Genomic DNA, 25,611 nt, shown 5'->3' with positions numbered 1-25,611 from the left:
GGTAGAGTGACTTCAATACCTTCTAATTCTTTGGTTAGTATAATCTGGCAACCTAGTCTAGAGTTATCTTTCAAGAATGGGGCTAAATCTAACAGGTCATCTTCCTTCTCTTCAGCGGGAGGTAATGCATCGAGATATTCATGTTTCACATACACATGACACGTTGTGCAAGCGAGGGAAGCTTCACATGCTCCCTCCATAGGGATTTCATATCGGTGTGCCAGGTAGAGGACATTGTCACCGACTTTGCCTTTGATTTCCCTTCGCTTCCCGTCCTTATCAATGAAGGTAATGTTTACGATTTCATCTTCAGACTTGGGGTCTTGCCATTCGTACTCCCCATGCCTTGTACATACACTGGTGTGAATCCTGTGGACATTGTTAGGACGGACAACCGGTGGCAGCTTACATAACAGATTCCGAAGAAACATTACTTGGACTAGACACGGAAAAACACTTTTCTGGGTTACATAAACTAGTAATAATTAAGTTAAATTAAATTTTACCTACAACTTTCTGCAGAGACTTTTCTTTTCCTTTTAATTTTAATCCTTTTTCCTCTTTTTTGAAAATTTTGTTTACAATTTTATTATCAGTTCACAGATTCTACACTTCTCTAGTCGCGGCTGTCACGAGTTCTACACCAAGGCTGTTTCACACGATGCCCAGCTTAAGTTTGCCCCATTTGGCCCGGCCCAGATGAAATTTTACTTCAAACGATGACATATTTTATTGGGCCGACGCAAGTGAGATTTTCGCTGTGTACCATCTTTTTACTTTCTTTTGTAGTAAGTAGTCATAGTTGAGTATTTTTGTACTTGCTTAAAGTATGCCCCCACCACATCCATGCTTCCAAGGACTTGTGATCAAAATAAAAACTATTGAATATATTAAAAAAGAAGGGGGAATATCTACTCAATTATTTACAACAGCTTCTGTGGTAATTTGAGCAACAGGGCTGATTTATTCCAAAATAACCTAAGGACTTTTTGAGCACTGAAACTTACTTTTGTCTTTCAACACTTCTGCTCTGTTCAAATATTGTTGAGCTTTCTGTCTCCAAGCTGCAACATTTTCATCTGAGCTAGAGTTGGCTGTTTCCAACAGGAATCTTGCTGCTGCTTGATAATAGTAGGCAGCAATCTCATCTTGATTTTCTTCATCAAATTTGACAGCCATCTGGGCTGCATTGATAACTTCTTCAGGTAAACCCATGGTTAAATTTTCAAGTAGCTGCTTGATATCTCTTAATCACAATTTCAAGTATTCTTGAATTTCATGCTTTCCACAAAAATGTTTTTATCCAATTAATGGGTGAACAATATTTATTTTCTTGTTGGTAGAGTTAACACAAATTAAATAAGAAAGTCAGTCAATATATATAAAAAAAAAATGTTTTATTTTTTATTCATTTATTTAAAAAACTAAAAAGTTACAGTATCTATCACAGTCACATGAAAATAAATTTGTTCTTGACACTGAAAACAAATATTAAATTATTTAAAGAATAAAGTTAGCTATTTATGATTGACTACACCGCCTATGTATGTACAGCTAAGTATACAACATGGGTATTCAAAACCCACTTTTTTATCTATTTAAACTTTGAAAATGCATTGGATTAATATGAGAGTTGAAGACAGTAAGTACTCAAATGCTTAGAGAGGTATTGCATCACCAAACATAAAGGTGGCGTTCCGATCCTAGCTGCCGGGTCGCACTGCCGAGCTGCCTGGTTGTGCCATAAAAGGTGACGTTCCGATCCTAGCTGCCGGGTCACGCGACTTCCATTACAAACTTCCAGTCGAACAAATTATTACAAAAATAGTATTTTAAATCACATGAGAACCTCACTGGCAGCACGACCACACTGCTCTCAGAGCGACTGAACAGTGCAACCCGGCAGCTTGGTTTGGAAAGTACTTCATAAGAATACATAGGAAGCAGTAGGCAGCGGTTGCACACCTGGCAGCTAGGATCGGAACGCCACCTTAAGTGGGTTTCTCCTAACCCAATCTACTTCGAGGTCAAGATACATTTTCACATGAACCTGTAGTCACAGGGGTTTAACAAGGGTCTCACCTGAGTATAACATAGCCTTAACCCAAATCCCATTCAGTGAGGTTTGGGTGTATGTCCATCAACATAAAAGTTCCTAGTTGCTTTCGGTAGAGTGACTTCAATACCTTCTAATTCTTTGGTTAGTATAATCTGGCAACCTAGTCTAGAGTTATCTTTCAAGAATGGGGCTAAATCTAACAGGTCATCTTCCTTCTCTTCAGCGGGAGGTAATGCATCAAGATATTCATGTTTTACATACACATGACATTCTGGCAACCTAGTCTAGAGTTATCTTTCAAGAATGGGGCTAAATCTAACAGGTCATCTTCCTTCTCTTCAGCGGGAGGTAATGCATCGAGATATTCATGTTTCACATACACATGACACGTTGTGCAAGCGAGGGAAGCTTCACATGCTCCCTCCATAGGGATTTCATATCGGTGTGCCAGGTAGAGGACATTGTCACCGACTTTGCCTTTGATTTCCCTCCGCTTCCCGTCCTTATCAATGAAGGTAATGTTTACGATTTCATCTTCAGACTTAGGGTCTTGCCATTCGTACTCCCCATGCCTCGTACATACACTGGTGTGAATCCTGTGGACATTGTTAGGACGGACAACCGGTGGCAGCTTACATAACAGATTCCGAAGAAACATTACTTGGACTAGACACGGAAAAACACTTTTCTGGGTTACATAAACTAGTAATAATAATTAAGTTAAATTAAATTTTACCTACAACTTTCTGCAGAGACTTTTCTTTTCCTTTTTCCTCTTTTTTGAAAATTTTGTTTACAATTTTATTATCAGTTCACAGATTCTACACTTCTCTAGTCGCGGCTGTCACGAGTTCTACACCAAGGCTGTTTCACACGATGTCCAGCATAAGTTGGCCCCATTTGGCCCGGCCCAGATGAAATTTTACTTCACACGATGACGGATTCTATTTGGTCCGACGCAAGTGAGATTTTCGCTGTGTACCATCTTTTTTGTAGTAGGTACCTAAGTAATCAAAATTATACGGCGACTCTGCGGCTTTCCTACAACTTATAGATCTAGATAGGTAGTTTTTTTTTAGGAGGTTTGATAACTGCTAAGGTCTTATCGTCTCAAAATCCGTTCCAAGAACGAGCATAATCCGTTCAGGATAAAATCTGCCTTGGACGGGAATCGAACCCGCGGCCTAGCGCCTAGTGCTTACAAAGCAGACGCGCTACCAACCATCCAACCAAGCTAACTAGGCTAGCAACGGTTCCTCACACGGAACGGAGTTATGAGTAGGTAGATAGCTAGATAGGTAAGTTACGTAACATTCCAAGAACGAGCATAATCCGTTCAGGATAAAATCTGCCTTGGACGGGAATCGAACCCGCGGCCTAGCGCCTAGTGCTTACAAAGCACCAAAGCAGACGCGCTACCAATCAAGCTAACTAGGCTAGCAACGGTTCCTCACACGGAACGGAGTTATGAGTAGGTAGATAGGTACCTAGCTAGATAAGTTACGTAACTGTTGGCTTATATCCGTGTCTACGTCTACGGCGTAGTTCCCTTGGCAGGAGGCACTCGTAACAAAAAGACTAAAACCGGTTTTTATACGTTCTAAACCGAGAACATTTTCAAACAGATAAAAAAGATCTAACTAGTTCTCCAGAGACTTCAGCTGGGGGTCTTGTGAACATAAATATTCAAATGGTATTCAAAGAACATTCTCGAATCTTCCACCCAAGCCAGATTCTAAAAACGTCTTATACGTAGGATAAAAATTATCTACGTTCTTTCAGCTCAAACGTGGGAACGCAGACTAGGTACATAAAAGTTAGAGTTTCTCGTATATAAGAGCTACATAATTTTCTCGCACGGAACTTTCAGAATTTACCGGGTTTTAGGTACTCCATTTTAAAAGAGTTCTCGGCTAATTTACTGCTGAAGGTGCCCCATTTGCAAAACCTATAAGCCCACATTTATTGAGAGTTTAGAAAGCAAATAGAAAGTTCCCGAATGTGAAAGCCAGTTGCAGATGACATCCACATGGATGTGCTTCACAATACTGGTCCCTGGAATACCGTCTAGATTCTCGATCTGAAATGGGGGAGAGAAAGAGCCAGGCATTAGTTGAGCTTTTCTGCTTTAGAATAGGCGGTGATTCAGAAATTACGATAAAAAGAAAACCAGCCCACACAGGTTCACTGGTTTAATATCTGTTCTGTGTCTCCAATGTATTGCTTGCAATAGGTACCTATTGTAAACTCCTACTCCTCAACTGATTTATTAGGTACTTAGGCGGACATGTGTAGATATGTACAGTTGAATGTGGGAAATCCTAAAAGAGCTAACTACCTACTTTATATTAATAATTATTAAAATAAAACGCCTCGGACTCACCAGTTCTTGTTTCTCTTCCATTTGGCTGACGTCGGCGCGGTACACGTTGGCGTAGCCCAGTCTTTGATCTCCTGCGTAAATGTTGAACTTCATGCCCACGTGCAACGCCCGGGGCTCGAACCCAAGACCGTCCGGATACGAGTCCGACCAGAAGTAGTTGGAGTTATTGTTCAGGCAGTTGGGGGAGGGGGCAAACGTGAGTCGTTTGGCGTAACCCATTCCGATGCTGACCAAGCGGAGGGCGTCGCCGTTGAACAAATGACGTCTGCGATTGCCCGCAGGGCACACCCTGTATTCAAAACCGGGTACGATGCGGGGGTCCACGTACGTGCCTGAGAACAAGAAAGGGTAAAATTAATTTTAAAGTTCACGTACGTACCTGGGGTACAAGCAAGGGTTAAGTTAATTTTTAAATAGGCTACCTTTTGGGCACTAGTGTGATGCTCCCTTGTCAACGAAAGAACACTAAGCTGTATTTTATCATGTGACTTTTTCTAGTCATCTTAGGAAATACAGCCTTTTCAAACCTCTCAAAAAAGCCTGTTTGGAAGATGAGTCTGACTTTTACTCACCAATGACCGGCATCTCGAAAGGCTCGAGCCCAGTGACGGTGTACGTGGTGGGTGCGTCTCCAATAGCTGCCCCAGACACGGTGACAGTCCGGTACTTGTTGTCCACGCCTGGCACCAAAGTGTAGCCTCGTCTGGCCGGGTAACCAATGGAGGCGTTGGTCACTCGGAGTACTGTGGCGCTCTTCCCTCGGGGACGCGACACAATGGCTACACCGCTCACCTGGAACAGAACAAGAGTTATTATTATTATTTGAAGAGGTTTGATAGAGGGAACTGTAACTGCTAAGGTCATATCCTTCCGAAATCGAAGAGAGGAGGAAGACAGGATAGGAGAAAGCCAGCCGTTCCGAGAACGAACATTATCCCTTCAGGATAAAATCCGCCCCGTGGTAATCGCATCCGCATGCGATGAAACTCATCGTGAGTAACCCCTATTACTATCGTAAGAAGAGTAGGATTTTGAAGAGGTTTGATAGAGGGAACTGTAACTGCTAAGGTCATATCCTTCCGAAATCGAAGAGAGGAGGAAGACAGGATAGGAGAAAGCTAGCCGTTCCGAGAACGAACATTATCCCTTCAGGATAAAATCCGCCCCGTGGTAATCGCATTTGCATGCGATGAAACTCATCGTGAGTGGCGGGCTTTAGAATAACCCCTATAACTATCGCAAGAAGAGTGGGATCTAGGTACTTACTGGCACCAGAGCGTGTCCAACGTTGTTGTCCTGGAAGTATTCGACTTTGCAGAAAGTGCGCACGCGGATGGTCTTCTCAACTTCTCCGTCGTCCAAGACCTGATGGGTGATCTCTTCCTGAGGATTCTGGATTTGGACCACCTGGAGAGTGCCAATGATCATATGGTTGGCGTCCTGAATCATGAACATATCTCCGGAGGAAATGACGGAGATTTCGAAGGCAAACCCGTTGGGCCGAGAGTCTGCCCAGAAGTAGTTGGGATTGTCGTTGATGGTGCCCTCGTCCGGCTGGAAGGTCAGACGGCGAGAGTAGCCACGGCCGATGCTTTGCAACTCCAAGGCGCGTCCGTTGAACAACAACTTCTCCTTCTGGAACTCCTGGGAAGCAAAAAAGAAACAGTTGATAAACATACTATGGATTCCAAGAGAATGGTTCTCCTGATGGATGTAAACGCTATGAAATGCCACCAACCACCAATTTTTAAGCTCCTTGTACTACAAGGTACTTGAATATTAACATACTATGGATTCCAAGAGAATGGTTCTCCTGATGGATGTAAACGCTATGAAATGCCACCAACCACCAATTTTTAAGCTCCTTGTGTTTAAGACTTTAAGGGACATTTACACAAGTCATTTGACCAGTGTACTACAAGGTAGGTACTTAAATATACCTACGTATTATTTGCACATATATTATTATGTTAGGTATCTAACCAAGTTGGCTTCAAATGGCAATAATGATGTCTTACCTCATCTTGAATCGGGCGGACCTTGTAGCGGAATCCGCAGACGATTCTCGGGTCGACATAAATGCCGACGACCGGGAATTCATGCTTCCGGATGGCGGGAATGTAATATTGGGCCGGGAAATCCTTCAAGTCTCCTCCATTCACAACGATGGAAGTTTCTTCTAACTCCGGCTCTAGATCTTCCAATTCATAGCCAGAATCTTCGCTGCTTTCACCGGAAAACTCCTGTAGGAAAATAGAAAGCAGATGGTTGTAGACGAGATGGTATGGGGAGGTTTGAAGGGGAGAGCTAACAGGGGCGGGGGTATCTTTCAGAATTTGAAACCTATCTATTGAATTTGTTCCAGGTTTTTTCAGAATAGAATACCTAATGTTTTTAGAATTATTGGTTTTGTGTATTGTGTGTTAGGCAATGATAGTTTAGTAGAGAAGAAATGGATAAGATTAGGAACTCTCAGGAGAGGTTTTCTAGGAATTGAAATTGTTTTGAAGAATATTACTAAATACCCAAGAAGGTATTACGTTCACCTACCCACTGAATTTCATATTGAAATGGAATAGGTAATCAAAGATTCCCCAGTATCAGATCAACATCGTGAAAATCTTGAGCACATTAATGAAATCCCAAACTACCTAAACGCGTACTTTGACTGAAGGACTGCCAAAAATCTAGTACCGATTTGAATTCAAGAGGTAATCGGGAACTTTCTATTTGCTTTCTAAACTCTCAATAAATGTGGGCTTATAGGTTTTGCAAATGGGGCACCTTCAGCAGTAAATTAGCTGAGAACTCTTTCAAAATGGGGTGAAATCCGGTAAATTCTGGAAGTTCGTGTGAGAAAATTAGCTCTTATGAACGAGAAATTCTATCTATTATATGGACACAAAGTCTGTGTTCCCACGTTTGAGCTGAAAAGAACGTAGATAATTTTCTATCCTACGTATAAGACGTTTTTTATTAGAATCTGGCTTGGGTGCAAGATTCGAGAATGTTCTTTGAATACCATTTGAATATAATTATGTTCAAGACCCCCAGCTGAAGTCTCTGGAGAACTAGTTAGATCTTTTTTATCTGTTTGAAAATGTTCTCGGTTTAGAGCGTATAAAAACCGGTTTTAGTCTTTTTGTTACGAGTGCCTCCTGCCAAGGGAACTACGCCGTAGACGTAGACACGGATATAAGCCAACTACGGTTTGAATGGATAGGCGGAGAGCGTTGATTTAAGAAATCACATCGTGTGGGTCGTTGGCGAAATTTGAATGGGCGAAGATCAAATTGGAGTGTGGTAGATTTTGTTTTAAGGTGAACGAACTGACCGAGGACACCTCTTGAATTCAAATCGGTAGGTACTAGATTTTTGGCAGTCCTTCAGTCAAAGTACGCGTTTGGGTAGTTTGGGATTTCATTAATGTGCTCAAGATTTTCACGATGTTGATCTGATACTGGGGAATCTTTGATTACCTATTCCATTTTCAATATGAAATTCAGTGGGTAGTTGGACGTAATAGGTACCTTCTGGGGTATTTGGTAATATTCTTCAAAACAATTTCAATTCCTAGAAAACCTCTCCTGAGAGTCCCTAATCTTATCCATTTCTTCTCTACTAAACTATCACTGCCTAACAGCCTAACACACAATACACAAAAACAAAAACATTATTATATTAAAAAAAAAACCTGGAACAAATTCAATAGATAGGTTTCAAATTCTCAAAGATACCCCCGCCCCTGTTAGCTCTCCCCTTCAAACCTCCCCATACCATCTCGTCTACAACCATCTGCTTTCTATTTTCCTACAGGAGTTTACCGGTGAAAGCAGCGAAGATTCTGGCTATGAATTGGAAGATCTAGAGCCGGAGTTAGAAGAAACTTCCATGGTGAGAAGCGTGCTAAGATTCATTGAACTTATTGGTAAGTAAACAGCATGAAGCAAAAAAGAACCATCTAAGGGGAATTGCCTTATTATATGGAGTTTGCCTTAGAGTGTTCTGTTTAATGCTGTCCACAATTAGGTATCAATATCACCTGTACACCTTATGCTAAGAGAAAGTTCAAAACCTTCGCAGTAAGATATATGTATAAAGGTCTTTTTAGAAATATTGGGAATTATTGAAAGAAACAAATCCCAACACCCACTGAAGAGTCTGGAATTTTGGAATTCTCCAATGTGGGAGATTTCGTTGGGGGTTTGTGCCTCTGAATGTTGCAAACTCCTGACTGAATCGGATCAGAAAACCTTGGAAAGAATCGCTAATGTCAAAATTTGCATAATAAGATTACCTTCAGAATCCTTAACTAAGTTGATAATCTACCCTAAGGGAGATACTGTAGGATTTTGATTTTTACGCCAATACAGTTTATTTTTACCTTGGGATAACGTTTCTGTCCAAATTTACCAGTACGTCAGGACTTTGTTTATAATAGACGATTTATGTCTCATAAACTGAGAAACAAACAATATAGGTAGAGATAAGCTGTGATATCCAAGTATAGGTACATGTCAGCTCAATTTTACCTACATAGACAACAGAAATGTCATTTGCTACCTAACTACATACTTACCTATAGCTATAATGCTATAATCCCACACTGCATCATTAATGCAGCAAAATAATGAAGTGCATTTTTTTTTATTTGCTTGTCATTAACAAGACTTGCATTTAAATATTTGGCATTCTACCAAAACGGTTGAGACGCAAAAAAGACGTAATTACAATTAAATCCTGAATGCCTATTTTTAGACTCGCGTGTTTTTTTTCTGTAAACAAACACTGAGTGTGCTGACATTGTTTACCTAATTGAATGTCGAATTACTTTACGCACCTGCACAGGCTTACCATTCAGAGGCTCTGAAAAGGGTAGGTAAATGCGTTTATAAAATTTCGAAATGAAATCAGAAACCCGACCTAATCTGGGCTGTTCACTTATTAAAGACTATCTAGGTTGTTATCTATCTACGAGTAATAAAGATGCCACATTATCAAAAAACATGGAAAAAAACCTATAAACTAAAGCACTATATACGTAAAATCTCCTAGTCTATTGAGGTTAAAAGTAATTGAACTTGATCCCACAATCACTCGTCGATTACCTATTATGTACCTATTTCAAGATCAGCCCATTTTCATTGAATTGGAACTCCAAGCTTCTCTAAATAACTTTAGGTACTTAACCACGTTTAATGACGTACTGGTATAATTTGGATAGAATCCTTTTGAGCTTTTGTTAGGCATCCCAAATCAGGTGTAGGGCATTAATTAGGTCACAGTCTAGAGTAGATAATTTTATAGGGTAAATTAATTTTTTATGAAGTTTATAGTTAGGATGGGAAAACAAAACCTTGTACCTAATAGCTTAGCCAGAACTTTAGTATTCTGCAATTTAGGTATGAAGGTATTCATATAGGATAATATCTAACACTAGGGATTAACGTTTCTGTCCAAATTTACCAGTACGTCAGGACTTTGTTTATAATAGACGATTTATGTCTCATAAACTGAGAAACAAACAATATAGAGATAAGCTGTGATATCCAAGTATAGGTACATGTCAGCTCAATAATATTACCTAGATAGACACCACAAATGTCATTTGCTACCTAACTACATACGTATAGCTATAATGCTATAATCCCACACTGCATCATTAATGCAGCAAAATAATGAAGTGCATTTTTTTATTTGTTTGTCATTAACAAGACTTGCATTTAAATATTTGGCATTCTACCAAAACGAGGAGACGCAAAAAAGACGTAATTACAATTAAGTCCTGAATGCCTATTTTCAGACTCACGTGTTTTTTTTCTGTAAACATTGTAAACAAACACTGAGTGTGCTGACATTGTTTACCTAATTGAATGTCGAATTACTTTACGCACCTGCACAGGCTTACGATGAAGAGGCTCTGAAAAGGGTAAATGCGTTTATAAAATTTCGAAATGAAATCAGAAATCCGACCTAATCTGGGCTGTTCACTTATTAAAGACTATAGGTTGTTATCTATCTACGAGTAATAAAGATGCCACATTATCTATAAACATGGAAAAAAAACCTATAAAATAAAGCACTATATACGTAAAATTTCCTAGTTTATTGAGGTTAAAAGTAATTGAACTTGATCCCACAATCACTCGTCGATTACCTATGTACCTATTTCAAGATCAGCCATTTTCATTGAATTGGAACTCCAAGCTTCTCTAAATAACTTTAGGTACTTAACCACGTTTAATAACGTACTGGTATAATTTGGATAGAATACTTTTGAGCTTTTGGTAGGCATCCCAAATCAGGTGTAGGGCATTAATTAGGTCACAGTCTAGAGTAGATAATTTTATAGGGTAAATTAATTTTATAGGTAGTTTATATACGTGTACCGCGCCGACGTCAGCCAAATGGAAGAGAAACAAGAACTGGTGAGTCCGAGGCGTTTTATTTTAATAATTATTAATATAAAATAGTTAGCTCTCTTAGGATTTCTCACATTCAAGTGTACATACCTACACATGTCCGCCTAAGTACCTAATAAATCAGCTGAGGAATAGGAGTTTACAATAAGTAGGTACCTATTGCAAGCAATACATTGGAGACACAGAATAGATATAATTTCTGAATCACCGCCTATTTCAAAGCAGAAAATTTCAACTAATGCCTGACTCTTTCTCTCCCCCATTTCAGATCGAGAATCTAGACGGTATTCCAGGGACCAGTATTGTGAAGCACATCCATGTGGATGTCATCTGCCAGGTGGTACTGGAACAAGTAGGTGATGGTGGCAAGCAACTCAAGATCGAAGACATCCATCGCATGCGAGTGGCGGGCACAGCCATCCTGGTCAAACCTCCACGGGCAGCCAGCGCCAAACTATTACGGGTCGAAAATATCGGGCTGGATTCCTTAAGGTGGTACTGGAACAAGTAGGTGATGGTGGCAAGCAACTCAAGATCGAAGACATCCATCGCATGCGAGTGGCGGGCACAGCCATCCTAGTCAAACCTCCACGGGCAGCCAGCGCCAAACTATTACGGGTCGAAAATATCGGGCTGGATTCCTTGCTGAATCTCTTGTTCCTCAATCAACAGAGCTTGCTGGTGTTCTACCCCATGGACGATTAGTCCGTGGTCCTTCCATAGAGATCTAAACCTTGTAGGTTCATCAAACTGCCCTGATAAGGATTATAGGATGAGGTGGAGCCATAACTTGATTTTATTCGGATAGGATCGGTAGGTATCCATATACAAAATCCAAGTTGTGCCAGCATCTAATCCTTTTGTGGGTGATTTCTTGATGGTCTGCGCTTTTGTGTGTGTTGCTGGTGTTCTACCCCATGGACGATTAGTCCGTGGTCCTTCCATAGAGATCTAAACCTTGTAGGTTCATCAAACTGCCCTGATAAGAATTATAGGATGAGGTAGAGCCATAACTTGATTTTATTCGGATAGGATCGGTATCCATATACAAAATCCAAGTTGTGCCAGCATCTAATCCTTTTGTTCTCCATTTCCATAGATTTGTATACGAGAGATATTGAACCGTATAAAGTCCGTCTTGTGTTTTGAGAATAGGTGTTAGCTAACTCTTTGTACCTACTTAGATCATGATTTTGTGTTCGTGTTTAGGATTGGAAAGCGTGACCAATCTTTTTACCAATATCTGGTGCCTTGGTGCCATTTGGTCTCCTTCCTTTTCTTTTGTTCTGTCAACCGTCATGAAACAGTCAGAATCAATTTTATTTTGGCTCCGTTTTCTCTTCCTAAATACTAGGTGTGTCTTTGCGAAACTTAGATATTAAATACCTAGCTATCAAAGTTATTATCGTGATTAGAGCGGTTTCCTTCCTTTTCTTTTGTTCTGTCAACCGTCATGAAACAGTCAGAATCAATTTTATTTTGGCTCCGTTTTCTCTTCCTAAATACCTGGTGTGTCTTTGCGACACTTAGATATTAAATACCTAGCTATCAAAGTTACTATCGTGATTAGAGGAAGGTTTGACACACGGCTGTTTTGAGCCCATCGGGCACTCAAGGTTTAAAATGTTTATCATAGAATCTTGTTTGTAAAGATGATTCCTTTTTTATTATTGTTTAATTTTTTTTATTTATAATATTTTTTCTTGAGAAAAATATACAGAATTAATTCTCTATTATTATTACAAAGATAACCACGCTACACCGCGGTAGCAGTCAACATTTGAAAGTGTCAGGCCGGGACACCTACACTGAAGAGGAGAAAGCTGTTCTACTGACAACATCCAAGATTAACAACTTGAACTTTGTACCCTTCATGAATGTGGATCTGGCAGAGAAGTAAGTTGATACTTCAGAGATCCGGGTTCGAATACCGTTGTTGGCGGCAGTGAGTTTGCCCGTTGCTTTGAGAGAACTGTAACAATGGAGGTCTTATGTATCTTCCCTAAATCAAATCGAGAAAAAGGACGGGATCGGAGAAAGTCAGCCATTCCAAGACGGAATCTGTTAGTATAAAGTTCGCCCCAGGCTGGAATCGAACGCGCGACCTGGCGCTTACAAGGAAGGTCGTGCAACCTTCCAAGCTAACTGGGCAGGCTCAGTTTTTCTTTTCCTACAATAGTTCTCTCCAAAGTCTAAACTATTCTTTATCATAAGTAATTTTCATTTCCTGTGATGTCATATCCTGTGGACTCGAGTCAGGTTTCTGTTGTCTAAGTCTTTCCAATTCATCCAGGTAATCGTTTGGTTCCTTCAGATATTTAGTCTCTCCTTCATCTTGCAGTTCTTTGCGTATGGGTTCCACAACCCCACGTACAGAATTGAGGGACTCCTTGAGATCTCCTGTATCCGCTCTCATTCCGAACAATGCATCAGAGAATGGTTTGAACATGAGCTCATAGCGTGTCTTGGTCATATTGTATGTGAGTGCTGTCGTACACGCAAACACACGCACTACTTCCTGTCCATTATCCGCTAGGTTCTGTATAGGCCCGGCCACGACCAATGATAACATGAGAGCCTTCAGAGCACTCTGGCCAGACTTACCCAGGAAGTTACTCAGCGTAAGAAGTGTAATGGCGCGGATTTGTCTCGATACAACCACGCCTAGACACACACATATTGTGATGAATAGCGCCGCGGCGTAAGTCTTACGTATGCCTAACCCCATGTCTATCAGGAAGAGTTGATAGATGACTGCACTCACGAGAAGTCCTAGGAGAAACCATAGGCATTTGTTGACTGGACGGACACCAGTGCGGTGTGAAGATAGCAAGGATACAATACAAGGTGAGAAGCAGATACAGGTAGCTCTTATACAAGAAGTTAGCAAGTGAATCACTTTATAGAGGAATGGTGTGCGGGGTTTAATACCGGCGGAACTTGTGTAATCCGTCATTAGGAGGAAAATAACAATAAGGCTGAAAGTAACAAAATATTGCAAGTTGCAACGCAAAACGAGACAACTTCTGTGTAGAAACTAGAACAAAGCAGTAAAGTCTTACTGGGAAAATTATCTTCTGGCTTATACGGCGGGTCAAGGCCCTATCAAGGACGTGTACAATATAGGGGAGAACCCTCAGTTTCGTCTGGAGGTAGGGGGCGGGGTCGGGGCTGTATGGATTCTGCTGACAAGGCATATCACACAGCTGGAGGATTTCAAGCAGAACAGAGAGTACATTACCGTGCTGGTCTACAAGAACGAGGGCAAACGAGTCTACTACCCTTGTTAGTGAAGTTACTTTCCACCTTAGAATCTATTCTACCAACAACATTACTTTCAAAAGCAGTTCCTCCTATGGTCTTACCCTCATATTGGTCCTCTTCTTGGTTCACAACAGTGTCATGTTCAAGAACATAGATAATGTTATCATCTCCTTGTTAGTAATTTAAATCACGGTTAGCCCATTAGTAAAGCTCTTGCCATGCAGAAGGTCCCGGGTTCGAATCCCACCATCGACAATGGGCACTCGTTTTTCGATTGCAAATATTTCAACAGGTTACTTTCTGGTATTCTCGTGTTGACCCAGCCCCAAAACGGGAAGTATTGTGTCTTTTATCGCCCATCTGATGAGAGGCATGCTACGACACAAACCACATGCGTCTACTCTAGCAGTTGGTTCATTGCTACGAAATAAAAACGGCGGTGAAACACTCATCTTTCTTTCCTTTAGGTATTTCTTTTTAACTTTGTTAATTAAACAAATAATATACAATACAAACATTCTATTCTGTTCCACTACAGATGACCCGCCTCCCTATCTAGACGGTGTACGGATCAACAGTCCCCACTACCTATGCAAAATCATACTCAATGAGAACTCCTCTAGGAAATACACTCTTGTAGTATCTCAATACGAGAAGATGCATACCATATACTACACGCTGCGGGCGTATGCCACTTGTCCGTTCCGATTGGAGAAGAGGCCACAAGCGTCTAATGTAGCAGTTGTTCCATTGCTACGAAATAAAAACGGCGGTGGAACACTCATCTTTAAAAAAAAAAAAATAATAATAATAAGAAATAATCGCTGTAGACTTGTAGACATTTGGAACGAGCATTCATACTGAAAAAACTTGCTGATATATTAAAGCCCCCTTTTCCCTTTTTATTTCAGATCATGGTCGGCGGGTCAAGGCCCTATCAAGGACGTGTACAATATAGGGGAGAACCCTCAGTTTCGTCTGGAGGTAGGGGGCGGGGTCGGGGCTGTATGGATTCTGCTGACAAGGCATATCACACAGCTGGAGGATTTCAAGCAGAACAGAGAGTACATTACCGTGCTGGTCTACAAGAACGAGGGCAAACGAGTCTACTACCCTTGTAAGTAATTTAAATCACGGTTAGCCCATTAGTAAAGCTCTTGCCATGCAGAAGGTCCCGGGTTCGAATCCCACCATCGACAATGGGCACTCGTTTTTCGATTGCAAATATTTCAACTCGGTTGCAAATATTTCAACTCGATTGCAAATATTTCAACAGGTTACTTTCTGGTATTCTCGTGTTGACCCAACCCCAAAATGGGAAGTATTGTGTCTTTTATCGAGGCCTACTACGGGATGTGCATGCTACTACGCAGAACACAGGTGATTGTGTCTAATGTAGCAGTTGTTTCATTGCTACGAAATAAAAACGGCTGTGAAATACTCATCTTTTTTTTCTTTTAACTTTGTTAATTAAACAAATTTAATAATATGCAATACAAACATTCTATTCTGTTCTATTACAGATGACCCGCCTCCCTATCTAGACGGTGTACGGATCAACAGTCCCCACTACCTATGCAAGATCATACTCAATGAGAACTCCTCTAGGAAATACACTCTGGTAGTATCTCAATACGAGAAGATGCATACCATATACTACACGCTGCGGGCGTATGCCACTTGTCCGTTTCGGCTGGAAAAAATTGAGAACCCCTACCAATTCAAAGAAGAAGTACGTATTGAAATCTGGTCTACTTACGATCTTATGTTTATGTTTACTTCCGAGAATGCTTGGAGAATGCGTCCGAGCAGAATATGTAAAGAAGAAGTATGTATTACGAGCAGTAAAACCTGGTCTGCCAGCCTAGTTAGATAGCGCGCCTGCTTTGTAAACGCTAGGTTCTATTCCCACCCGGAGTGCACTTCATCCTAAACCTTCAGTCTTATCCCGATAACCCGGTTTTATCCTATTTCGATTAAAGAATAAGCGATAGTTCAAATAGGACTTTTTTATGGCTTTGTTCAAAGTGGCAGAATTCTCCAAAATGAGCTCTTCCACCCAACCACTTCTTTATCTCTTACCGAGTAGATCAATCTGTAATCCAGAGGAAATAACCCGCACAGCATTAGTTCCATCTTGTGATAGCTTATCCGTTGTAGAAATATCTCCAGCTGTAACAATTTGGGAACGTACAAATAGGTTGAATAAAAATAATTGTTTTCTAGAATGAGAGGAAGATGACTTTTATTTATTGCATGCCCACCTAAGAAAATAGGTCTAGGGTAGTTCTCTATGTATATCACGAATAAGGGGAGTAAAAAGATATGATTTCGCGCAGAGAACACACGAATTAGAAACGTATGTATGTGTCTAATATCTATGCACGAGTATTTTAGTGGAAAATTCAGCCACCAGTCAGTTTGACAATTACCTTCTTTCTCATCACTCGGATTTATTCCACTCAAATCCATCATCACTCTGATCTTGCTCCTCCTGAGGCAAAGGATAACACAAATAACAGTTATGATCAATCATATCCCAGCACTCCTGACAAAACACATATGGACAGTCCGGACAAGCATGCTTAGGCCAATTCCTTTCCTCTGGCTCCTTGCATATGAGACACTTCCTCCTCGCCATGGGAAATATAACAAGCCAGCGGAAATATCTTGGGAATCTAAGTCGTAGAATGAGAAGTATGTTGCTGTCTTCTCTCAGACGATTTTCTTTCACAAGGCGGGAAGCGCGCGCTTTTTTGAACTTGAAGAAGGCGCGTCTTTGTCGTAATGATTCATTGACTTCCTCCTCGCCATGGGAAATATAACAAGCCAGCGGAAATATCTTGGGAATCTAAGTCGTAGAATGAGAAGTATGTTGCTGTCTTCACTCAGACGATTTTCTTTCACAAGACGGGATGCGCGCGCTTTTTTGAACTTGAAGAAGGCGCGTCTTTGTCGTAAGGATTCGTTATAGAGGTAGAGGACACGACGCTTCTCATGCTTCCTGAAGAACAACGCGCAACACACCCGACGCATGCGTCTCAAGTAACCATTGAATATAACCATAAGGAACACACAGAGGAATGTGAAGTATATTTTGTAGATACTGGATGCTGGAATACTGGTCGGTTGTGGAAGACATAGCAAGTTGGAATGTTCCATCTTGATCCGTTTCCGTACGTTGAAACCTTTGATGACAGAACGCACCAGAGATGCGATCATGCCTGTCCCTTTCACCTTGAAGCTAAGATCATGATGCCCAACCTGAGTGTATTCAATGTGAGAGTGTCTCCGGATCAAGTCAAGTGTTTCATAGAATAAACGATCTACAAATATGAAGAAGGTAGCCGGTACTATTTCAAGGAATAACTTGATGATGGGTGTGGCCACTGTAGACCATTGAATAGACAGACTGTACGGATCTATAAACTTTGCTTTCTCCATCTTCTTCAACGGCAGAACTGTTTGCTTGAACTGCATGCGTCTTCGAGTGTCAATTTTCCTGAAATAGTCCGTAATAATTCAATGTGAGAGTGTCTCCGGATCAAGTCAAGTGTTTCATAGAATAAACGATCTACAAATATGAAGAAGGTAGCCGGTACTATTTCCAGGAATAACTTGATGATGGGTGTGGCCACTGTAGACCATTGAATAGAGAGACTGTACGGATCTATAAACTTTGCTTTCTCCATCTTCTTCAACGGCAGAACTGTTTGCTTGAACTGCATTCGTCTTCGAGTGTCAATTTTCCTGAAATAGTCCGTAATGTAGACATTGTCGAACTCAATATTAGTGAGATAATATCGCTGGTACTCTTCAGCCTTCCATAAGACTCGGATGAAAGAGAAAGCCAGAATCCACTTGACAACCATCCACAGAACAAAATCAACAAAGTTCTTCTTCTCTGTGAACTGAGCCATGAGTTCACTAGATGTGTCAAACGTGTTACGTATACCCTTGGGTACCTTGAGAAACTTAGCCACCTTGTACTGCATGCGAACATCTTTGAACTCATCTCTCATTTGATTCTTAGTGTCATTCAGGGATAGGAAGCCTTGTCCGTAACCTGGAGGTATATGTTTCCCTGGCTGACAAGTATCACCAAACGTGGAGGCAAAGTTACACACGAATGTCAACTTCATCGGCCAGCATAGCGCCCAGTTAACAGACCAGTGGAGTTTATCCATACACGACGCATACAACTTGGCGAATGTATCTCTACATTTCATACCTGCCCGGGTGATCATACCCTCACACCTGTACTCTAACTTGTGTGTATACTTGAGCTCTACTTGATCTGCTGTCTCCTGTGATGTCATATCCTGTGGACTCGAGTCAGGTTTCTGTTGTCTAAGTCTTTCCAATTCATCCAGGTAATCGTTTGGTTCCTTCAAATATTTAGTCTCTCCTTCATCTTGCAGTTCTTTGCGTATGGGTTCTACAACCCCACGTACAGAGTTGAGGGACTCCTTCAGATCTCCTGTATCCGCTCTCATTCCGAACAATGCATCAGAGAATGGTTTGAACATGAGCTCATAGCGTGTCTTGGTCATATTGTATGTGAGTGCTGTCGTACACGCAAACACACGCACTACTTCCTGTCCATTATCCGCTAGGTTCTGTATAGGCCCGGCCACGACCAATGATAACATGAGAGCCTTCAGAGCACTCTGGCCAGACTTACCCAGGAAGTTACTCAGCGTAAGAAGTGTAATGGCGCGGATTTGTCTCGATACAACCACGCCTAGACACACACATATTGTGATGAATAGCGCCGCGGCGTAAGTCTTACGTATGCCTAACCCCATGTCTATCAGGAAGAGTTGATAGATGACTGCACTCACGAGAAGTCCTAGGAGAAACCATAGGCATTTGTTGACTGGACGGACACCAGTGCGGTGTGAAGATAGCAAGGATACAATACAAGGTGAGAAGCAGATACAGGTAGCTCTTATACAAGAAGTTAGCAAGTGAATCACTTTATAGAGGAATGGTGTGCGGGGTTTAATACCGGCGGAACTTGTGTAATTCGTCATTAGGAGGAAAATAACAATAAGGCTGAAAGTAACAAAATATTGCAAGTTGCAACGCAAAATGAGACAACTTCTGTGTAGAAACTAAAACAAAGCAGTAAAGTCTTACTGGGAAAATTATCTTCTGGCTTATAAGTTGGCGAAATACCCAAAATAGTGTTCTTTTTTCCAAGACAGTTCTACACGCAAGCGGAAGGGAACAAATTGTTGAAACGTGCCGGGAAGTGGAATTAGCGGTACGTCAAAGCGTCGCGCCGTCCGGCCTATATTAACACGAAATAGAGTTTCATCATGGTTATTGAAGTTCGACAAAAACCTCCGGGTTTGGTTTTGAAATTAATTTCTAGCTCACCTGATTGGTCAGAGAAGGGACTTTGTCTTCAATCATCAGCTCGTAGCCAAACTTTGACGTGTACAGTACCTGAAATGAACAAGAGGTTATGAGGTTATTTGTTAAATCACCATTTCACCATTTTTTGTTTCATTGAATTATGAATAAGTAACACGGTTCCATTTTTTTTTTTTTAATGATTTTTTTTTTTCAAGGGGTTCAATAGATTGATCTGTAACTGCCAAGGTCTTATCGTCCCGAAATCGAAGAGGGAAGGGAGACAGAATAAGAGAAAGCCAGCCGTTCCGAAAACCGGCTCCATCTTTTATGGCAATTTTTGACATGACACCAATAGTAGGAATGATCCTTAAAATTAAAAAAAAAGAGAGAATATTTAATTGTGTTAAGGATATTTAAATGCTTGCCACAAATATCGTTCCCCGATTATTACACCTAGATAATTTTTATGACTTTACTTGGACTCGAACCATCAACCTCCAGATCCAAAGTCCAACGTCTTAACAACTGCACCACTGAGGTTGGTTTGATCCTGAAAATTATTTCGCGTCTCTGGCGGGAACTCACCTCCTGTTGACATTCAGTGATGACCTTGGCGAACCAAATGCACAAGAACATTTTCAGTATGAACCAGTACAGATGAGCGAAGGAAAAGAACAGATTGTTTTTACCGCTCAGATGTGCCAGAATACCGACTGGTAGGTAGAACAGCATGGATACCAACACGATGAATGTGATTATGAAACTGACTAGCACCTGGAATTGTGTAAAAAAAATGTCGTTTAGACATTAACCGAATTTCTTTATTATTGTTTAGAAAAAAAATGCCAAATTTCTTGGAACATGGGAATAGGCAGGAACTCACCTTACCTGCCATCCTTGCCATCCTTACCTGCATCCCGTAACTCTGGTTGATCATCTTGCCAACTTCACAGATATGACTGTGAGTGAGTAGAATGCTTCGGAGTTGAGAACTTCTTAGTTTGATCTGGTTCAGCTTTTCCAGATAGTGAAGACCTGTGCCAGGGAAATGACAATCAAAGAGAATTTAAAAATAGATGGGTGAACACGACTTTCAAATTAAAAACAATTAAAGAAGGATAATTAACAGAAGACAGTATAATACAATAATAGTTTCATTAAAAGAAAACGATATTATACCTAAAAGTGTATCCACACATAGTCGACCACCCGTCGATCGATGTCGACTGAACCGTACACATTGCCTCGACAACATAGATTCACCTCGTCGATCGACCCGAATTTCTTTATTATTGTTTAGAAAAAAAATGCCAAATTTCTTGGAACATGGGAATAGGCAGGAACTCACCTTACCTGCCATCCTTACCTGCATCCCGTAACTCTGGTTGATCATCTTGCCAACTTCACAGATATGACTGTGAGTGAGCAGAATGCTTCGGAGTTGAGAACTTGTTAGTTTGATCTGGTTCAGCTTTTCCAGATAGTGAAGACCTGTGCCAGGGAAATGACAATCAGAGAGAATTTAAAAATAGATGGGTGAACACCACTTTCAAATTAAAAACAATGAAAGAAGGATAATTAACAGAAAACAGTATAATAAAATAATAGTTTCATTGAAAGACAATACCTAAAAGTGTATCCACACATACCTAGTCGAACACCCGTCGATCGATGTCGACTGAACCGTACACATTACCTCGACAACATAGATTCACCTCGTCGATCGATAGCCGGTCGACTATGTTTGGACACACCTTTAGAAACAAAGAAAGTAGCCGGCCTGCTTTTGGCTTTCCAGCAGCCAGTATGACCACTGGCCGTTCCCTAATCTTGAAGTTACTTTCCACCTTAGAATCTATTCTACCAACAACATTACTTTCAAAAGCAGTTCCTCCTATGGTCTTACCCTCATATTGGTCCTCTTCTTGGTTCACAACAGTGTCATGTTCAAGAACATAGATAATGTTATCATCTGTCAGGTCATGCTTCAGGTAGGCGTTCAAGTAGCGGAGTCTTTGCCTTAGCATGTCTGTGAGGACGATGAAAATCATCTGAAAGGAAACAAATTGTTTTATGGACCTTCTCAAAGTTGCCGATTACCGAGTATTCAAGTACTTAACCGGTTATACAGGCCAGAAACGTCCATAAAGGAGTATTCAAGTAAGGAAACAAATTTTTAGGACTTGAGTATTTGGGGATTTTTGGGTTTCTTCCATTAAAAAACTGCTCTTTTTTTGCTTAATATAAGAAACCCACTTCTCCGAAGATGTTATCTCCAACTCCAAATGACAAAAAAAGCAACAACTGGTTTTGCGTGAGGAGTAAAACGAACGAAAGTTTAGTCCGTCGCGTCGTGGAATCGGTCTGTAACCAAATACAGTGGAACCTCCATATAACGAACCTCGATATAACGAAGAAAAGTCGATTCCCCTTCCCTTCAGAGGTAAAAACCTCAGTATAGCGAAGTAAAAAGAATAGATACAACGAACTAATAATTTGGGGCACGAGCCCGAGAAAATTACCTCAGTATAAAGAAATTGATCGAATTTCAACCTCAGTATAGCGAAGTGATCTGAAAATCGAGTAGAATTTTATCTCAGTACAACGAAGTTAGTCTGATTTGGACCTCAGTATAGCGAAGTAAATCGATATAACGAAATAGTTTCGATTTTCCCCTCGATATAACGAAGAATAGATATTAAAAAAACTCGATATAACGAAATTTTGGGCATTTTCCTTGGACTTCGTTATATCGAGGTTCCACTGTAAAAGTAAGTCAGCTCCCCTCCATCTCATCCCCCTTCAAGATTAGCTATCACTCATACCTATCCCTCCTATGATATACCTCATTGCTCCATTCATTAAATTTGTCAAAAGTTGTTATCAATATTAAGTACATCCTCTATTTTACCTTATACAGTTTCTCGTACATATTGGGCATATAGAAGAGAAGCAGAAAGAGGAAGGGAATGTTGTCATCCAGTTTGTGAAAGAAGTACAAGTTGACAATGTGAACCAGGACGCAGTTGAGAAGAACAAATGCCGTGGATTTGATCCTGTAATTGTTTTGTCGTTTAGATATTTAAATCTGTTATGTGGATACACATTACAGAATGATAGAGAATTACAGATTGATAGGGATTTAGATCATTATAAGGTTCGCTGATAATACATTAAAATTAACTAATGGGCGGAGCACCCACTTTAATCTGAAAGCCTGAATTAAAAGTGGTCCTTTAACCGGTTTTAAATCTGTTATGTGGATACACATTACAGAATGATAGAGAATTACAGATTGATAGGGATTTAGATCATTATAAGGTTCGCTGATAACAAATTAAATTTAACTAATGGGCGGAGCACCCACTTTAATCTGAAAGCCTGAATTAAAAGTGGTCCTTTAACTGGGATTTCAACCAGCTTTTCAACTGTCATCAGACGACTAACTAGATAATCTATTGAAGCTATCAGCAAAAGACTTTGGTTTCAGAGATAATACTACTTTGGCTGATCGCAAGCAGAGTTAAATCCACATTGCCTTGTCGCCACGAGGTTGAGTGCTCCCCCAAAATAGCAAGTTTTGTCCCAAACGGCCACCTATCTAGGAACCAATCACACACAACTTTGCGTAATGGGAGTGATCCGTAAGAACTGGAGCATTTAAGGCCAGCCCCTCACTATTAGGTAGACCTGACGTTGAAGCTATCAGCAAAAGACTTTGGTTTCAGAGATAATACTACTTTGGCTGATCGCAAGCAGAGTTAAATCCACATTGCCTTGTCGCTACGAGGTTGAGTGCTCCCCCAAAATAGCAAGTTTTGTCCTAAACGGTCACCTATCTAGGAACCAATCACACACAACTTTGCGTAATTGGAGTGATCCGTAAGAACTGGAGCATTTAAGACCAGCCACTCACTATCAGGTAGACCTGACAGTGTGTTTTGTTCTCCATTTCCATAGATTTGTATACGAGAGATATTGAACCGTATAAAGTCCGTCTTGTGTTTTGAGAATAGGTGTTAACTAACTCTTTGTTTTGAACCTCGCGAATGCTATGACGTAATATTGCCGAAGAAAATCCTTTGAAAAACGTAATGTGTTTCGTATTTGGTGCGAAATAGACAAAGGGATTTATACGTTTCGCAATATTTGACGTCACCAAAACGATTTCTATAGAAGATATTGCGATTTCTTCAGAAAATGTGACGTGAAAATATTGCGAAATGTGACGTGCAAAGTTTCCAGACTGAGGGCACTTCAGATATTTCCTAAGCACGTTAAACTCCAGGGATTCAAGATACATATAAGTGCCTCCTACTCCTCCTACCTATATTATTATGTCACTGTCACGTTATTAGTAGACATTACGTAATCTTACAAACAGCACGCACATATTTTACTATTGGGTAGCTATGAAATTTGCCTCAAGTCACATGTTTTGCCTCGTGAGAAAAGTAGAGAACCTTTACGTTATATCCAATATACAAGGCTCTCTATTTATGCCTCTATTTATTACGCCTTAAATTAATAAAGCTCTATTTATTATAAAAGCTCACATTCTCGTGAAGCGTGGCGGACGGCGCGCGAACGTCAAGAGCTTTCTGCTATCTTATTCACGTAATTTCAGATAATATCGATTTCGAACTCGGAGGCATCTACTGTTACGTCCTTTATCTGAAAGAAAACCCTCCGGAATCCACGACAGAACTGAAGGGTTACAACGGATTCATGAAGAACGCAACAGAGTGGTCGAAAAATAGCTTGAACTTCATGGGGAACCGAGCTTGGTTTCCAACAGGTGACAGAACGAATCGAAAAAGTTCACGTAATTTCAGATAATATCGATTTCGAACTCGGAGGCATCTACTGTTACGTCCTTTATCTGAAAGAAAACCCTCCGGAATCCACCACAAAACTGGAGTGTTACAACGGATTCATGAAGAACGCAACAGAGTGGTCGAAAAATAGCTTGAGCTTCATGGGGAACCGAGCTTTGTTTCTAACAGGTGACAGAACGAATCGAAAAAACATTGAAAACGGAAATTTGGGTGGAACCAGTGGAAACATGACTGAAGTCAAGAACGGGAATTCCTCCAGTATTACCAACAACAAGAACATCACCAGCAAGTTTCAAGTGTTCAGCAAGTTGCTGATCCTTTCGCCTGGTCGCACGGTTAAGCTCATCTACATGGTACCTCAGTATGTCCTCATGTCTATTGGGGAAGTCATGTTTGCCATCGCCAACGGAAATTTGGGTGGAACCAGTGGAAACATGACTGAAGTCAAGAACGGGAATTCCTCCAGTATTACCAACAACAAGAACATCACCAATAAGTTTCAAGTGTTCAGCAAGTTGCTGATTCTTTCGCCTGGTCGCACGGTCAAGCTCATCTACATGGTACCTCAGTATGTCCTCATGTCTATTGGAGAAGTCATGTTTGCCATCGCAGGTCTCCATTTCTCCTTCACCCAAGCCCCTAGGAGCATGAAAACAGTCACCATAGCTGCGTGGCAACTCTCCGTCGCCCTGGGCAACCTGATTATCATCTGTATTGAGCAGCTTCGCGGTTACGTTGGACAGGCGGGGGAGTTCTTCCTGTACGCGTGTCTGATATTTCTGGACATGCTTCTGTTCTACAGGATCACCAAGAGATACAAGTTTGTCAAGATGCAGCTCGATGAATCGTCGAGTCTCCTGGTTCCTGGCAAAGGCAAGAACGATATCCTGTTCAATCTAAACTCGTGACATTCCTCATAGAAATTTCTTCGTGATTTTTGGTCAAACAATTTCGAAAATTCTTCATAAATGGACATGATTTTTGGTCAAATATTTTTGGAAACTCTTTTTAGACGAAACTACTTTTTGGTGAAATGATTTCGAACTCAAAAGTTCTTTTTGCGTACCCGGAAGACGATAAACAAAGTGCGTTCCAGATATTTGCTCCTGGGATAAGTGTGTTTCTTGCATTCAACATTGAACTCAACTGGACCCGAGCAAAATTTTCGATGTTTTCGGTTCCTCATTCGATAAAATCTTTTTGATCTTAGATACCTTTTGTACACCAATCGAAATATGAAAAAACAACAGAATTCGTACATGAATAGTATTATTATTATTT

At 40.7% G+C, this 25,611-nt stretch overlaps 4 protein-coding genes across 7 annotated transcripts in view; 1 reads left to right on the top strand and 3 right to left on the bottom strand.

Moving 5' to 3' along the window:
* Positions 1-1,007: 1,007 nt before the first annotated feature.
* On the bottom strand, positions 1,008-2,885 carry LOC103509227 (adrenodoxin-like protein, mitochondrial). 4 transcript variants are annotated; one of them, XM_026823628.1, is made up of 3 exons: positions 2,339-2,885; positions 2,083-2,219; positions 1,008-1,441 (listed from the first exon to the last, which is right to left on the bottom strand). In XM_026823628.1, the coding sequence occupies exons 1-2, from the start codon at positions 2,715-2,717 to the stop codon at positions 2,116-2,118; spliced, it is 483 nt and encodes a 160-aa protein (XP_026679429.1). In that variant the 5' UTR covers positions 2,718-2,885; the 3' UTR covers positions 1,008-1,441; positions 2,083-2,115. The 4 variants fall into 4 exon arrangements, with proteins under 4 accessions (XP_026679429.1, XP_026679430.1, XP_026679428.1 ...); XM_026823629.1 differs by having other exon boundaries at positions 1,008-1,332; XM_026823627.1 differs by having other exon boundaries at positions 1,008-1,471; positions 2,339-2,884.
* A 1,122-nt stretch (positions 2,886-4,007) lies between these two features.
* Positions 4,008-25,611, bottom strand: part of LOC103509231 — a 48,486-nt gene continuing 26,882 nt past the window's right edge. The window contains exons 4-8 of the mRNA XM_008473829.3: positions 6,461-6,685; positions 5,709-6,086; positions 5,015-5,234; positions 4,443-4,774; positions 4,008-4,139 (exon numbers count right to left, since the gene is read on the bottom strand). Coding sequence (XP_008472051.1) covers positions 4,008-4,139; positions 4,443-4,774; positions 5,015-5,234; positions 5,709-6,086; positions 6,461-6,685 — 1,287 coding nt within the window. The remainder of the gene's footprint in view (positions 4,140-4,442; positions 4,775-5,014; positions 5,235-5,708; positions 6,087-6,460; positions 6,686-25,611) is intronic.
* LOC103509224 lies at positions 10,830-12,254 on the top strand. The gene is made up of 4 exons (XM_008473821.3): positions 10,830-10,870; positions 11,133-11,201; positions 11,357-11,545; positions 11,770-12,254. The coding sequence occupies exons 1-4, from the start codon at positions 10,850-10,852 to the stop codon at positions 11,791-11,793; spliced, it is 303 nt and encodes a 100-aa protein (XP_008472043.1). The 5' UTR covers positions 10,830-10,849; the 3' UTR covers positions 11,794-12,254.
* LOC113467439 (E3 ubiquitin-protein ligase DCST1-like) lies at positions 16,211-19,288 on the bottom strand. The gene is made up of 4 exons (XM_026823625.1): positions 17,656-19,288; positions 16,948-17,407; positions 16,561-16,774; positions 16,211-16,300 (listed from the first exon to the last, which is right to left on the bottom strand). The coding sequence occupies exons 1-3, from the start codon at positions 19,162-19,164 to the stop codon at positions 16,572-16,574; spliced, it is 2,172 nt and encodes a 723-aa protein (XP_026679426.1). The 5' UTR covers positions 19,165-19,288; the 3' UTR covers positions 16,211-16,300; positions 16,561-16,571.

This window comes from Diaphorina citri, unplaced genomic scaffold, assembly GCF_000475195.1.
Source record: "Diaphorina citri unplaced genomic scaffold, Diaci psyllid genome assembly version 1.1 scaffold476, whole genome shotgun sequence".
NCBI classification, from domain to species: Eukaryota; Metazoa; Arthropoda; class Insecta; order Hemiptera; family Psyllidae; genus Diaphorina; species Diaphorina citri.
The sequence above is the reverse complement of the archived record's forward strand: the minus strand, read 5'-3'. Positions and strand labels throughout refer to the sequence as shown.

Bases quoted from the DNA above. Each gene is read 5' to 3' on its own strand.
- LOC103509227 (XM_026823628.1), bottom strand. From the start codon at position 2,717: ATGTTTCTTCGGAATCTGTTATGTAAGCTGCCACCGGTTGTCCGTCCT. The intron at 2,220-2,338 runs GTTGCCAGAATG...ACTCTAGACTAG, and splicing joins GAAAGATAACTCTAGACTAG to GTTGCCAGATTATACTAACC.
- LOC103509224 (XM_008473821.3), top strand. From the start codon at position 10,850: ATGGAAGAGAAACAAGAACTG. The intron at 11,202-11,356 runs GTGGTACTGGAA...GGATTCCTTAAG, and splicing joins ATGTGGATGTCATCTGCCAG to GTGGTACTGGAACAAGTAGG. The intron at 11,546-11,769 runs GTGTTCTACCCC...TGTGTGTTGCTG, and splicing joins TCAATCAACAGAGCTTGCTG to GTGTTCTACCCCATGGACGA.
- LOC113467439 (XM_026823625.1), bottom strand. From the start codon at position 19,164: ATGACGAATTACACAAGTTCCGCCGGTATTAAACCCCGCACACCATTC. The intron at 17,408-17,655 runs ATTGAATTATTA...AGACACTCTCAC, and splicing joins TGATCCGGAGACACTCTCAC to ATTGAATACACTCAGGTTGG. The intron at 16,775-16,947 runs TTCCCATGGCGA...GGCTTGTTATAT, and splicing joins TTTCCGCTGGCTTGTTATAT to TTCCCATGGCGAGGAGGAAG.